Here is a 15561-nt window from a genome sequence, read left to right on the forward strand (position 1 = left end):
TGCATTATAACAGAGTAAATTATTCTGAACTCAGAACCTGGGGAAATGTTGGTAGCAATACAGGAATATTTCATTTTATTCTGAACAAAGTTTGAGTCCAGTGGCACCTTTAAGACCAACAAAGTTTTAATGAAGCTTAGACCCTTAAATAAAACTTTGTTGGTCTCAAAGGTGCCCCAGGACTCAAACTTTGTTCTCCTGCTTCAGACCAACATGGCTACCCATCAGAATTAAGCTTTAGCTGTAAGCCATGCCTGGAATGCTTACATTGAGATAGTGAGATATATTTTAAACTTGATATCTGATGATTTTGCAAGAACTATCACAATAATATGAGGACAGGTTTGTGTGATGATCAACGGCAGTATGTGGCTGAGTGTCCTCCTGAGGGAGGCAGCATGGCAGTATTCAGGGCACAGAGTGCTCAACTCTGAACAACACAGCCTTTTGCAGTCATCTTGGCATCTGTCTAGAGAGCATCATGAGCAAAGGCTCTGTTGCTGACTGTAAATAGTTTGAGTTTTCTGGAAGTTTACCTTTTCAGCCAACAACGTATGCTGGTCATATGAACATGGTCTACCTGTCCCGCCCCAATCAAGCTACGGTAATCCATGCAACGGTCACCTCCAGATTGGACTACTGTTGTTGTTGTTCAGTCGCACAGTAGAGTCCGACTCTTCGCGACCCCATGGACCAGGTCACGCCAGGCTACTGTAACTCACTCTATATAGGGCTACCCTTGAGACTGACCTGGAAACTCCAGCTGGTCCAGAATGCGGCAGCATGGGTCCTCAAGGGGACCCTGCATATGGCACATATCCAACCTGTGCTGTGTGAGCTACACTGGCTCCAGGTGGAGTACCGGATCAGGCTCAAGGTTCTGGTACTAACCTTCAAGGCCCTTAATGGTCTGGGACGCATGTATCTTTGGGACCACCTCTCCTGGTATACCCCCCCCCCCGAAGAGCATTGCGCTTGAAGAGAAGAGAAGATTGGATTTATACTCCGCCCTTCACTACCCAAAGGTGTCTCAGAGCAGCTTACAAACTCCTTTCCCTTCCCCTCCCCACAGCAGACACCCTGTGAGGTAGGTGGGGCTGAGAGAGCTCTTTTGAGAACTGCTCTTTTTCAAGTTCTTATCAGAACTACGGCTTGCCCAAGGTCATCCAGCCAGGTGCAAGTGGGGAATGAAACCCAGTTCTCCCAGATTAGAGTCCATGCACTTAACCACTACTTTTATTTATTTTATTGCACTGCATTTATACCCCACCCTCCCCGCGAATGGGCTCTACACTGCGAACCACTACACCAAACTGACTTGGCATAAATGAATCTACTAGTAGTCCTCAGCCTGAGAGACATCTGGCTGTCCTCAACCAGGGCCAGAGTGTTTTCTGTCCTGGCCCCAACCTGGTGGAACTCTGTGCCCTGCAGGACTTAATGCAGTTCTGCAGAGCATGCATGGCAGAGAACGTTCCTCCAGGCGTTCAGTTGAGGACAGCGATGGTTTCTATTTGTCTAGCACTCCTGTTTTTCCTATCTCGGCCCCCCGTGAGACGGTGGCACATTGGTAGTTTTAATGCCATCTTATTAGGTTAATAAGTTAACCACTGTTTTTATTTTAGTTCTGATTTTAGTATGTGTATGTTTTAACTGATGTACGCCGCCCTGAGCCCTGTTCCACAGGGAAGGGTGGTTTAAAGATAATAAGATCCAAGTGGCATCTGCTGCCTATTTTCACAAGTCACTGCAACACTGAAAACCCTTCCCCACTAAACAGCAGCCAAGATTCCCAGGATCCCACATAAATTATCAAATCCTTGGCTTCATACAATTCCCATGCATGGAGATTTTTAGAAGGCTAGAACACCTGAAACTAAGCAGTGACACAGAATAGTCCAGCTAGCCTTGAGTGCAGTAGCACCTTAGAGACCCACAAGCCTTTTGAAGTATGCACTTTCAAGAGTCAAAACACCCTTCATTAGATAAATCATATCACAGACAGAGTTCAAAGTTTTTAATCATGCAGGAATAGTTTAAGAACCACCCTGGAATGTCATTAAATCAGAGAAATCCTTCACTGATTCCTGGGAACTTAGAAGCAAATTAAGTTCATGAAATAGAAAAGAGTAACTGTACAGTAGCACTTTAAAGACTAGCAAAATTTATGGTAGTTTTGTGTTAGTCTTTAAGGTGCTACCGGACTCTTACTCTTTTCTACTGCTACAGAAAAACATGGCTACCCATCTTCATCTAAGTTCATGGAAGACAGTCACTGTGGTGAATATGTCTGTCAACAGCTGCATGGAACTTCTGTGTTCAAAAGCAGTACCCTTCTAAATACTAATCCACAGGGCTGCAACAGAGGAGGCTTTGGCCTCCATCCAGTATTTGTAGGTCTTGTGGGGCCGTCTGGTTAGCCACTATGCAAAACCCAATGCTCAACTGGAGGGACCAATGGCCTGACCAAGGTACTCTTAGGTTCCACTGGGAAAGGAAGCCTGATCTCAGAAGACAGATTCTGTCTCTAGCCACAGTGAAACTTGCTTCTGGCCCAAAATGTTTAAGAGACTCAGAGCACTTTAGAGCAGCTCAGTGAACATACAGTCAATGCAAAATGCACCACTGTAAGATCTTAGGACAGAATTTCAAGTGTGTATTATATTCTTGCACTACAATGAGATAATTCTTAGAAAGTTAAATCAGTCTTGATTGCAAAATCCATGCAGCCCTTATCTAGGATCTCAACCATAAAAACCTTCATCTTATAAAAGAGCGATCAAAGATAACACTAAAAGCTGTTCTCAGGATGTGGTCAAAGAATGTGTTATATCTTGTACCTGCCTTCATGCTAGCTTTCCAAAGTACAACTTCCTCCACACCAGCTTTCAGATGAAGCAAGCCCCTGTGGTTTTAAAACTCTCTCAAGAAACCTGATCAGAAATAGGACAATTTCACAATGCATGCATTTGAAAGTTTGAGAGAACAAAAACTGTGTTAAGAATCACAGTAAGCATCTTTATTCAGAAATGCAAAATCCCATTGCATAAAAGCTTGATTTTTTAAAAACTCTGAAACTTTAGTCACTGACTAAAAATTCAAAATTGCTCCAAACTGGATAGCCCAGATGCTAGAAGCTAAGCAGAGTCAGTCCTCATTAGTATTTGAATGGGAGACTAACAAAGAAGTTCAGGGTTGCTACACAGAGGCAGGCAATGGCAAACCACTTCTGAATGTCTCTTGTCTTGAAAACCCTATGGGGATGCCATAAGTCAGCTGTGATTTGAGAGCAAAAAAAAGGTGATCCTTGCCTCTTCCATTTGATAGGTAGGAAATTTAGTCATGTATTTCCAATTGTTTGCTGTAATACAGAGATAAACTGATAGAGGTCCCTGCCACACGGCAGGAAAAAAACCGGGCAAAGTGCAGCCTTTAAAAGCCTCACCGAAATAGACACGCCGCGGCGGGATCCCACGGATCCCCTGAGCCGCGGCGCCATTGCTCCCCAGCACGATCAGATGTCGGGGAGGAAGTGACAGTCATGAGGGGGAGGCTGCCGAACTGCACATTTCTGAGCATGCGCAGTTCGGCCAGGAGCCGGGGATGAGCCGGCAGAAGGACGCGCCGGCGATCCCACGGTCGGCCTTGATGCGCCCTTTCCCGAAGAACCACCTAGGTAGTTGGTTTATTTTTGATGCGGGGTTTTGGGTGGAAGGGCCAGATCGGGAACAGGCACGCCACGCTCCCCAGATGTTGCTGTGGGATCGCGTCCGTTTGCTGCACCCCTGATCCGTCCCTCTCCCGGCCCAAAACCTCTCGTGTGACCGGGGCCATAGTCACTCTTCAGCACAAGTCAGTGTCTATTGATCCAGCACTCCAATAAGGTCCAAGATACTTGGCCCAAGAAGACCCATGGTCTTTAACTGAACCTTCTGAAAAGGATGCAACTGTTAATCTGAATGGGAAGAAGTTTCAACAGAAGATCTCATTGTAATTTAACGCTGAAAGGATTTTGCTTCAACTACATTAGCTACTCAAGGGGACATAATATTCCCATTCAGATCTCCTCAGTGGAGATCTTGCCTATGAGTGTTCCTAGGATTGCACTGTAATTTAATGAATACTTTAGGACAGGACAGATACTAAATATACACATAGATAGTTGCTCAGTGTTGAAACTTTTTGGTGTATACAACAGAAGACTGAGGATAGCATAAAATATAAGGCAAATCTGTATAAGCTGCAAGCTAGCTTTAACAGTGCCAGTGATTACTGAGGAAAGCTTATTGTTATTGCATGTTCAGTGATTTTTAGCCAGGCTTACATTTTTACAACTAGACGGATATTGTTGGCTAACATTACAGTAGACTGCTTGTTTAGCACAGCAGAACTGTTGGCTAACGTTACAATAGATTCCTTGTTTAGCATAGAGAAACCTATTGGAACTCTCAGGAGCTAGAGACTATAAATTTGATAGAATTTTCATCATTAGAGTAGGTGACTGCTTACAGTTCGAGAATAACTTGCACTTCTAAATATTCTTATTTTCCCTAATGTACTGTTTCAAACAACCTTGAGGACCCTCCATACAGAGGAACAGTAGTTTTCCCATCATCATCTTCTGGAACTACCCTGCAAAACAGTGAAATCACACTACATTTATTTTGGCTATTTCATTTATAACCTGACTTTCTCTCCAATGAGAACCCAGGAGGCTTACACCATTCTCCTCTCCTCTGTTTTATCTTCACAACACCCCTGTGAGGAAGGTTAGGCTAAGAGTGTACAACGGGCCCAGCAAGCTTCCACAGCAGAGTGAGGATTCAAACCTGCATCTCCCAGATTAGTTCCACACTATTACACCACACGGGTTCTAACCAATGTTCCCTCTAAGCTGTGGAGTTTTGTGAGCAAAAATTCTATTTTGTGAGCTACAGCCATTAAAGTTGTGAGCGACCGATTCGGCTATGGCATAAATTAGCTTGCTCTGGAGCCCTCCTTCCTGAGCTAAGACAAAAATGTGTGAGCTGTAGGCTAAAAAACAGTGAGCTAGCTCACACTAACTCAGCTTAGAGGGAACATTGGTTCTAACTACAGTGCGTTTACTTCTAATCCTCAACAGAAACCCAGAATACCATCAGTGATTGTACTCAAAAGCATTTTGGTTTTCCTGGAAAATCAGCAGGACCACACTACTCATTTCTCTTCTGATACAGATAGGATGACATAGGTTGTTTCTGTCCTGCACTCCAGCCAGAAGCGAGATACAAATGGATCTAAAAGTTGGAAAATGTCTTACCTTTAACATCAAGGGCGATCATAACAAGAGATATTTTTAGCTAGAAAGTCTTGAGCCTAGCCTTGAAAAGGCTTGATATTTATGTCATGAGAATACTAGGAAGGCACTTGCTTTAGTTGCTTTTTCCAGGTCCTTTATAAGTTTGTAAGGTGAGGGGAGAAATTAGGTGAATGGAGTTGCTGGGTACAACCCTTAAGTGCAGAGCTTTTCTCCAAAAGAAAGAAGCTCTCCTCTGCGAAAGGTAATGTGCATCCCATGCTAAATTTCTGCCTACAGCAGAGGGAAATTTTGTCTATTTCCTTTTCCTTTTTGACTCCAAGGTCACCCAGTGAACTGCACGGCCAGGTGAAGATGTGAACCTGTGTCTTCCAAGCCAAGTCCAACAACTGAACCACTGCACCACACTGCTTGTAATGATATTGCTTTTAAAAGGATCACATTCTAACAAGCCAAGAAATACAGGTTATGCATCCTCACTAACCTTAAAGTGGGTTGTTTGACTGGCAGTGTATTTCATTAGAGCGAGAAGCTCTTACACTGGTGTAATGTGTTGCCCCTCGCTGCATACAGTAGTAGGAGACAACCCATATATTGTATCAAGAGAGCACTTTTAAATAACCAGCATTTATATAAGCCACATAAAATACCACTGACAGTATTTAAAACTAATGATTCTACACATATGAATCTCACAAAGGTTGAAAAGTCTCACTAGAGTTACTCAGATTACAGTACAGAGGCAAATATGAATTCTCCCCAGTAACAAATACACCTTTCCCCCCTGAAAATAAGTCTTTTCACCAGGATATATAATGGGCACAGTTGTTCTAAGAAAGACTGGCATAAATTACAGTTAACAGTACACTGGAATACACATGGCATTTCTAACCTCAAAACCTAGTTAACCTGTACAATTATGGATTTCGATACCAAACCTATATTCGTAAGAACATAAGAGATGCCAATGTTGGATCAGGCCAAAGGCCCATCCAGTCCAACACTCTGTATCCCACAGTGGCCAGAAATACCAGTGCCATCAGGAGGTCCACCAGTGGGGCCAGGACATTAGAAGCCCTCCCACTGTTGACCCCCCCAAGCACCAAGATGACAGAGCATCACTTGCCCCAGAGTCCCTATCTATACCTTGTGGCTAATAGCCACTGATGGACCTCTGCTCCATATGCTTATCTAATTCCCTTTTGAAGCCGTCCATGCTTGTAGCCACCACCACTTCCTGTGGCAGTGAATTCCAAGTGTTAATCACTCTTTGGGTGAAGAAGTACTTCCTCTTATCCGTTCTAACCCGACCGCTCAGCAATTTCATGGAGTGCCCACGGGTTCTTGTATTGTGAGAAAGGGAGAAAAGTACCTCTTTCTCTACCTGCTCTTTCCCATGCATAATCTTATAAACCTCAATCATGTCACCCCTCAGTCGTCGTTTCTCCAAGCTAAAGAGCCCTAAGCGCCTTAACCTTTCCTCATAGGGAAAGTGTTCCAACCCTTTTATCATTCGAGTTGCCCTTTTCTGCACTTTTTCCAAAGCTATAATATCCTTTTTAAGGTGTGGTGACCAGAACTGCACACAGTATTCCAAATGAGGTCGCACCATTGATTTATATAGGGGCATTATGATATTGGCTGATCTGTTTTCAATACCCTTCCTAATAATCCCCAGCATAGCATTGGCCTTCTTTATTGCAGTCACACACTGTCTCGACATTTTCAGTGAGTTATCTACTACAACTCCAAGATCTCTCTCTTGATCTGTCTCTGCCAGTTCAGACCCCATCAACGTGTATTTATAGTTAGGATTTTTGGCTCCAATGTGCATCACCTTGCACTTGGCCACATTGAACCCCATTTGCCATGTTGACGCCCACTCGCCCAACTTTGACAGATCCCTTTGGAGTGCCTCACAATCCTCACTGGTTTTCACCACCCTGAACAACTTCGTATCATCCGCAAATTTAGCCACTTCACTGCTTACTCCCATCTCCAAATCATTAATGAACAAGTTAAAAAGCAGTGGACCAAGTACTGATCCCTGTGGTACCCCACTGCTTACACCCCTCCACTGGGAGAACTGCCCATTTATACTCACTCTCTGTTTTCTATTAATTAGCCAGTTTTTGATCCATAAAAGGACTTGTCCTTTTATCCCATGATTTTTGAGCTTGCTTAGGAGCCTTTGATGAGGAACTTTATCAAAAGCTTTCTGGAAGTCAAGGTAAACAATATCTATTGGATCCCCCTTGTCCACATGTTTGTTCACCCCCTCAAAGAACACTAACAGGTTAGTGAGACAAGATCTTCCCTTACAGAAACCGTGCTGAGTCTGCCTCAATAGGTTTTGTTCATCTATGTGCCTACTAATTCTTTCCTTAATAATGGTTTCCACCAATTTACCCGGTATCGACGTCAGACTGACTGGCCTGTAATTTCCCGGATCTCCTCTGGAACCCTTTTTAAAGATGGGAGTGACATTAGCTACCTTCCAGTCCTCAGGAATGGAGGCTGATTTTAAGGAGAGATTACATATTTTTGTCAGGAGATCCACAAGTTCACAATTGAGTTCTTTCAGAACTCTTGGATGTATGCCATCTGGGCCTGGTGATTTATCAGTTTTTAAGTTGTTTATCAGTTTTAGGACCTCCTCTCTCGTCACCTCAATCTGACTCAGGTCTTTCAACACCCCTCCCGAACTCAGCGGCTCTGGAGTGGGCAAGCACCTCTCATCTTCCACAGTGAAGACGGAGGCAAAAAATGCATTTAGCTTCTCAGCCATTTCCCTATCATCCTTCAGTACTCCTTTTACCCCTTGGTCATCCAAGGGCCCCACTGCCTCCCTGGCTGGTTTCCTGTTTCTAATGTATTTGAAGAAAGTTTTATTGTTGGTCTTTACATTTTTTGCTATATGCTCCTCATATTCCCTTTTTGCATGCCTGACCACAGACTTGCATTTTATTTGCCATAGCCTGTGTTCTGTTTTATCAGCCTCACTGTGACTAGCTTTCCACCGCTTAAAGGAATCCTTTTTACCTTTTACAGCTTCCATTACTTTGTTTGTTAACCATGTAGGCTTTTTCTTATACCTGTTTGTGCCTTTCCTAACCTGCGGAATATATTTTATTTGAGCTTCTAGAATTGTAGTTTTAAACAGTTTCCAAGCTTCCCCAATGGTTTTGACCCTTTCTACTTTTCCCTTCAGTTTCCTCCCCACATGTCCCCTCATATCAGAAAAATTACCCCTTTTAAAGTTAAAAGTGGTTGTGTGAGTCTTTTTGGCCAATTCCCTATTTGTACAAATGTTGAACTCAACAACATTATGATCACTGTTCCCAAGCGGTGCAATCACTTTTACATCTCTCACCAGGTCTTGAGTGTTACTTAGGACCAAATCAAGGATCGCCTCTCCCCTGGTAGGTTCCATGACCATCTGCTCCATAGCACAGTCATTTAGAGTGTCTAGAAACTCAATCTCTTTCTCTCGACTAGAACACATATTGACCCAATCAATGTGTGGGTAGTTAAAATCACCTATTACGACACAGTGTTTTTGTCTAGCTGCTATCTTTAATTCATTCATCATTTTATAATCCTCCTCTATCTTTTGATCCGGTGGGCGATAACAAACTCCCAGTGTTAAGTTTCCTTTTGGCCCCACTATTTCAACCCACAGAACTTCCAGAAGCGAATCCAATTCTCTTAGCCTCTCAATCTTTCTGGACTTTATACCCTCTCTGACATACAGAGCCACCCCACCTCCAACCCTTCCCCCCCTATCCTTCCGATATAATATATAACCGGGAATCACCGTATCCCACTGATTTTCCTCATCCCACCAAGTTTCTGAAATACCCACAATGTCTATTTTTCCCTCCGACACCAAGCACTCCAACTCCCTGATTTTACCTCGGACACTTCGAGCATTTGTATAGAAACAGCTGTAATTTCCCATACTGGTTAAGCCTGCCACCTTCCTCTTGCTATCTCGAGACCTTGTCAGGCAGTCCATGCCACTAGCCATGGTCTCAGTGGACAATTTCAATCCACCTCCCTGTAGAAAAGCAACAGGTACCCCCTCATCTCTCTGAGATGAGCCAACCCGAACCAGAGACTTTTAGTCTCCTGTCGGCTTTCCCCCATATTCATTTCACATACTGTTTTTTGCAATAATTTTCAGTGGAGTTTTTAAAATTATGGTCTTATCTTATCAATGAAGCAATTATTCATGACTTAGGTTAATATGACAACAACGTCTGCTTAGTAGGTAAAAAAGAAGATCAAGGCAAGACATACACAGTGCTATGGCAGCTTGAGGGTTTCAGGGGCACTAAATGAGCACCCAAGAGACACTATGTCGAGGCAGACTCCCTCAGCCATCTACCACAAAGGAGAACCCAAAATTTTAATTAGCAAACCCTAGTCAAACTTAACTTTCATCAGGCAAGACACTTTTCCCTTGGTCTCCACCACTGCCCTACATCACTTAGAGGTAGTCGAGGCAGCCTAGACATATTAATGGTTGAACCAAAGCCCAACTGGACAGACCAGCAATGATTAAAACCTTCATGATTAAACTTTATACCCTGGATACAAGTGACACTGGAAAATAATCCCATCTACATTTACACCCTGACAGATATAAGTGTATGGATCCCTTGGGGAGGGACCATGGTTCAGTAGCCAAGCATCTGCTTTGCATGCAGAAGGTCTCAGGTTCAGTCCCTGGCATCTCCAGTTAAACGGGATCATGTAGTAGGTGATAGGAAAGACCTCTTCCAGAGACTCTGGAAAGCTGTTGTCAGTCAGAGTAGACAATACTGACCTTAACAGACCAAGGGTTTGACCCAGAATGGAGTAGTTTCATGGGTTCTGGTTACAGTTTACAAAGCTATCACCTGTCAGAAAAACAACCGTCTTTGAAGCATTAGAGACAGTTCCCTGAAATATAGAGACAGTTCCCTGAAGTATAGGTAATGAGGTGAACCCATTTTTAAAAAACTACTTTTACAGTTCATTTGTAAAAAGTCAGAACACAACAAACCTCTTATACTAGTCATTCTGAAAGAACACAGAAAGTAAAGTCAAACATCTGTAACATGTAACACAAAGCAAGCCCAGAGCAAGATTGGTTGGGGGGGGGGGAATGCCTTTCCTAGAAAAGGAAAGCTTCAGGGCACCTTAATATGTGTTGATATATTAACAGCGTGAACACCATTGCCAGAATACTTTGATGCATTATATACCAAGAGTCAATCCAGAAAACAATCACTGAAACATTACAAACAGCAACCTTGAGCTGCCTGCAATACCAATAATCCGTACTGAGCCAAACACAGACATTCTTATTTTGCTCTAACAATATTTGGTGCTATGGAATAATATAGTCTCTGGTACCATTAAATGATTCAAAATATTAAGAATGCTTGAAGAACAGTAGTACTTCTGCAGTTATCTGAAATCAAATCTACCCAAAACAACAGACTTGATGCACTATCAAGCTGAACTGGAACAGTGCTCTAACAAAGTCCCTAAAATCAGGTCAGTTTCATAGAGGTTGCAGAAGTCATTGATACCAAGGAAGTACTTCTTCATGCTTCCATGTGATTAACATATAGAATTCACTGCCACAGGAGTTGGGGCCGCTACAAGCATGGAGAGCTTCAAGACGGAACTGGATAAACATACGGAGCAGAGGTCCATCAATAGCTATTAGCCACAAGATATAGGTAAGTCTTGGTCTGGGGCAAGGGATGCTCAGTATTCTTGGTGCTTGGGGGGGCAACAGTGGGAGGGCTTGTAGTGTCCTGGCCCCACTGATGGACCTCCTGATGGCACCTAGCATTTTAGGCCACTGTGTGACAGAGTGTTGGACTGGATGGGCCACTGGCCTGATCCAACATTGGCTTCTCTTATGTTCTTATGTTTATGGCGGGGGTAAGCAAACTATTCCTGCGTAAGAGCCAAAAAAACTGCAGCATATACCTGCAAAGATATTGGTATACCAACACACAGAGAGAAGAGGGTTGTGCTTGGCCAGACTGACTGGAATAAGCAAATTCACAGCAGCAGCACACTAACACCTAGTACTAACACCTGGCTGGCGGCTGCGTGTGTCAGGCAGATAATGACAGGCATAAGCCACATCCATCATCATCTCCCAGAGCACTTGGCCCACTAGAGTTGCCAAGTAAGATGAACTGGCACACAGCTACATGCCAGGGGTTTCCTACCTCTGATTTACAGCTAAAATGCTGGAGTGACTCTACACAAACTCATTTTGGATAGTTTGAACATGTAATTATACCATTTGCAAGAAATAAATGGTTCACAAAAAGGGTGATGAACAGTCACACACCTCTGATCAATTTTGGATAAATTTAATTTTCAGTTTTCAGTACTGAACTACATATTTTCATAAACAGGCATGAAAAGGAGGTAACCTACGTTTCCACCTGCCTTTGAGTTTCACTGTTTTGCATAATCATAAATCAACCAGGAAAGCTCTCTAATGGAACAGCAGCTGAAATTCATTGCATATCTGTAAAGGCAAGCAACCACTCATACTTCTTCCTGAAGATCAGATGTATTCAAAATGTTGATGCAAAAGACAACTGTACCAATCTGTCAAAAGTACACTGTCATGGAAATACTCCAACCTACCTCAGGTCTAAGCTTATGCTCCAAAAGGGGATCACTCTACTATGGCAGAAAAAACCCACCAACAGATGAGTGGCATATAACTGGGTGAAAAGGAAGAGTGACAGAGAAGAATGAAGTCAACTGTGCTGAAGCAACCCATCATAACTCTAATATGGTAGATGTTTCATAGGAGCTACAAATGAGAAATTGCAAAGAGTCACACATGATTGCCCTACTTTCATTGCACTTGCTATACTGGCGTATATACTTAGAGGATAGTATGCTAAACTTCAAAAAGCCAAAGATTTAATGCAGTTACATCTTTTTTTTTACACTGACGACTACTGTTTTCAAAAATCTAGCGGGCAAAAATGAAACAATGCACACTGTTATGACTGTTTTAAGGTTAAAAAAACTAGTAAAATGAAGTTTGCAAAGACAAAATGATCTAGAATAAGACTGATCAGTCAGTATTTATAGACGAGCAATGAAACACTAGCTCTTAGAAATATTCTTTTTGATAAGTCAACAGCAATTAAGTTCACAATACTGAGTGGCTCTATTATCCACATAGAAACCAATACCAGAAAGCACACAGGATTAATTAAGGCATGATTTTATATACTAACAGCAGTCAAAAACTGATAGGCACCTTGCTGGTCCACATGATAGTAAGGAGATTTTGAAGAAATTAAGGGATACAACAGAAGAACCTGAGAACCATACAGCTGTGGCAACATCACACCACCCACTTATCGGCACAATCGTATCAAAATGGATGGCGCTACAAGTGAGACCAATATGCTCCTTTGGGTTTTTCTCACCACCACAAGCATTCATCTCTTTGCAGATTCAATCAGAAATTTTACTACCCAGTGTTTGAACTGTTAAATACTACAGAACAAATGAATAAAAACAGGAAAGTAACCTCAAAAAACCAATAGAACTTTTTCATCTAAATAAATTGCAGCACTCAAGCAGAAGTGAGCAAAACCTTATAACTGATGCTGGAAATGTATTTAAAATTGAAAACAACGATCTGTTGTATACTAACAACTGTGACACAAATGCTATTTGCAACTATATTTTAAATTATTTCTTATCAATAGCTATCCCTTTTGATATACAATTGTCTTGGACATGCAATGCATGAGTAATCACCAGATGATTCTCTCTGATGATTCAAATGAATTTATATTCTCCTTTTCTGATTTTTTAAAAAAATAATTTAACAGAGCTTAAACTCAATAGCCTGATATTTCAACTCTTGCTTTCCGAATTAAAACTGCTCATGTTGTAGCACAGCCATGTAAGATTAACCATTATTTTCAATTGAACGGAAAAAAGCTGTATTATTCAGCACACAGAATAGACTTCCCAGTTCTCTGTAACGATTAAGCTGTCTGAGCAGTCACACACACCGGTTCGCCCTTAAAACCAACAAATATTTTGAGAGCACAGGTTAGATTACAGTTTCTGCAGTGCAAGATTTTTCTAGTAATAGGGTAGATTTGTACAAACCTTTTACAACCCAAAGTTCATGTTGCTGGTGAGCATGATAGCACATGCAATGACAATTACCTCTCACCTCTAACCCAAGGGGGCTACATAGCAGTTCCAGCCTTACGTGTTACTCCAAAATATGCAGGAGTCTTGTGGCACCTTAAAGACCCACCCATTTTCATTCTAGCACTAACTTTCATAGCCTTGAGCCCATTTCATCGGAGATACATAGTGAGTCAGTCCTACATGCCTTTCCACTGGCACTTTACCACCACACATACAAAAGGTCACATAACAGGTGGCTATATTTTGGAAAATGATGCCCAAAACCTCTGATGACAGTTGGTGCATATTTATCACAAAGGCAGACAGCTATAAAATACAAAATGGTGACAAACTACTAAATCATGGAACAAGCCAAGAAAATCTAGGGTAGCTTAGCAAAAACAGAAACTGTGGTTCTGCAATATGTAAAGCAATGTATTCAGCCAAGAAAACTCTTCTTATCAAAAGGTTACACAAGAGGATTGCTACAGCTGGATATCTGCCAACGGTCATTTGAAGGATCTACTATAGTAAATTGCAGGATGTAAAATGAGCAATGCTTTTAAAAATCCTAGGAATAAAACCACAGTTACTAAGCCGGGCAGGTATGAGATGGAGAATGTGTTAATGGAAACATAGGAGACAGGAGGCATTGTTAAAAGAAAAGCCACAGACAAAACCACTGTAAGAAGATAAGCAGGAAGAGACAGGGCACACAACTGAAGATCATTTAACACCTGTTACTCCTTAATGCTTTTTATTCATTATTAGGGGAACCTTAGTGTCAGTTTTGCCCACGCATGCTTGCACGTGCGATTAGCAAATTCTAATGTGTCACCACAAGTGGTTGTGAAGACATAGCCGGTAGGTGTCAGCTATTCAAGCTTCCTAACAAATGAGCTCATGCAGATTAAAGGAAGAGGGAAAGAAGTAAAACCCTGAGACAGAAGATGATCAACAGCTTTACAAAATGGGGAAGGGAGCCTGAGAGGCAATATGCTACGGGCAACATGGAGAAAGGGAGTCACAGCTTACCCTGTGAAGAGGTACTCTGGTGAAAGCCCACCTAGAATGAAGTAGGTAGGGGTAATACAGGTGGGGGACCCATGTCAGACGGTCTCGTAGCAGAACCAAAACATAAGACCAGTAAGCAATTTTAAAGGCTAACCTACATTCATTTCAGCACGAGCTTTTCTAAGTGAGATCTTATTTCATCAGCACATAGCTGCTTTTGATACTAGTCCTTTAAGATGCCACCTGGACTCCAGGTTTTATTCGGCGCGGGAGTGCCTCGTTCGCTTCGAAGCCGCACAGAGTGCAACCCTCAGACGAATACAGGAGTCTTGCAACGAGCGTACTTAAAATCAGAGCGCGCTGCGCCAGGGAGGTGGGGCTGCTGCAGACGAGCCCATAACTTCCTCCGGGTCCCGCAGAGCGCTTGAGCGCTACACGCCCACCCCTGAAGAGCGACGGCCCGGCAGACAGCGTGGCAGGCAAGAAAGCCGTCCAAGGCAGGGAAGGCAACGACTGAAAGGCGGCGGCGGGCGCTTAAAGGAGCGGAGGAAGGCAACGCCGCCGGGGAGGGTGTGTGTGAAGGGACCACTGCGAGCCCCAGGGATGCCCGCCCGCCCCATCACTCACCCGTCTTTCCTCTTGGCCTTGTAGACGTGCCCGTAGGTCCCCCTGCCCACCTTGCAGCCCTCGTACTCGAAGAGGTCTTCCACGCGCTCGCGCTCCCCGGTCAGCTTCACCTTGAAGTCATAGTCCATCTTCATTCAGAGTCCGGACCCGCCGCCGCCTTCACACGACACTCCGCCCTGCGGAGCCCCCGCCCGTCGCCGCCGCCACCGCCGCAGGCACCAGGGGGGAGGAGGAGGACGACGACGACGAGGAGGCCCCGCAGCCGCGACGCGGACCATCCAGGTGGGGGGAGGCGAGGGAGGGCGGCTGCCGCGCGGCGGGGACTGAGGGGAGTAGGCGGTGCGGGGGGGGGGGGTAGGGGATTTATTCCTTCGCCTCCTTCTTCTGCCTTCTCCCCTCAGCCGGCGAAAGAGCCGAGCCGCACAACA

At 43.6% G+C, this 15561-nt stretch overlaps 1 protein-coding gene across 2 annotated transcripts in view; it reads right to left on the reverse strand.

The window, feature by feature from the left end:
- Positions 1-15261, reverse strand: part of CDK8 (cyclin-dependent kinase 8) — a 58054-nt gene extending 42793 nt beyond the window's left edge. For both annotated transcript variants that reach the window (XM_015413824.1, XM_015413823.1), the window contains exon 1: positions 15134-15261. In XM_015413824.1, the coding sequence (XP_015269310.1) occupies positions 15134-15261 (128 nt within the window). The remainder of the gene's footprint in view (positions 1-15133) is intronic.
- Between the last annotated feature and the right edge of the window lie 300 nt (positions 15262-15561).

The sequence above is a fragment of the Gekko japonicus genome, unplaced genomic scaffold (genome assembly GCF_001447785.1).
Source record: "Gekko japonicus isolate JY-2015 unplaced genomic scaffold, Gekko_japonicus_V1.1 scaffold931, whole genome shotgun sequence".
In the NCBI taxonomy this organism is placed as follows: Eukaryota; Metazoa; Chordata; class Lepidosauria; order Squamata; family Gekkonidae; genus Gekko; species Gekko japonicus.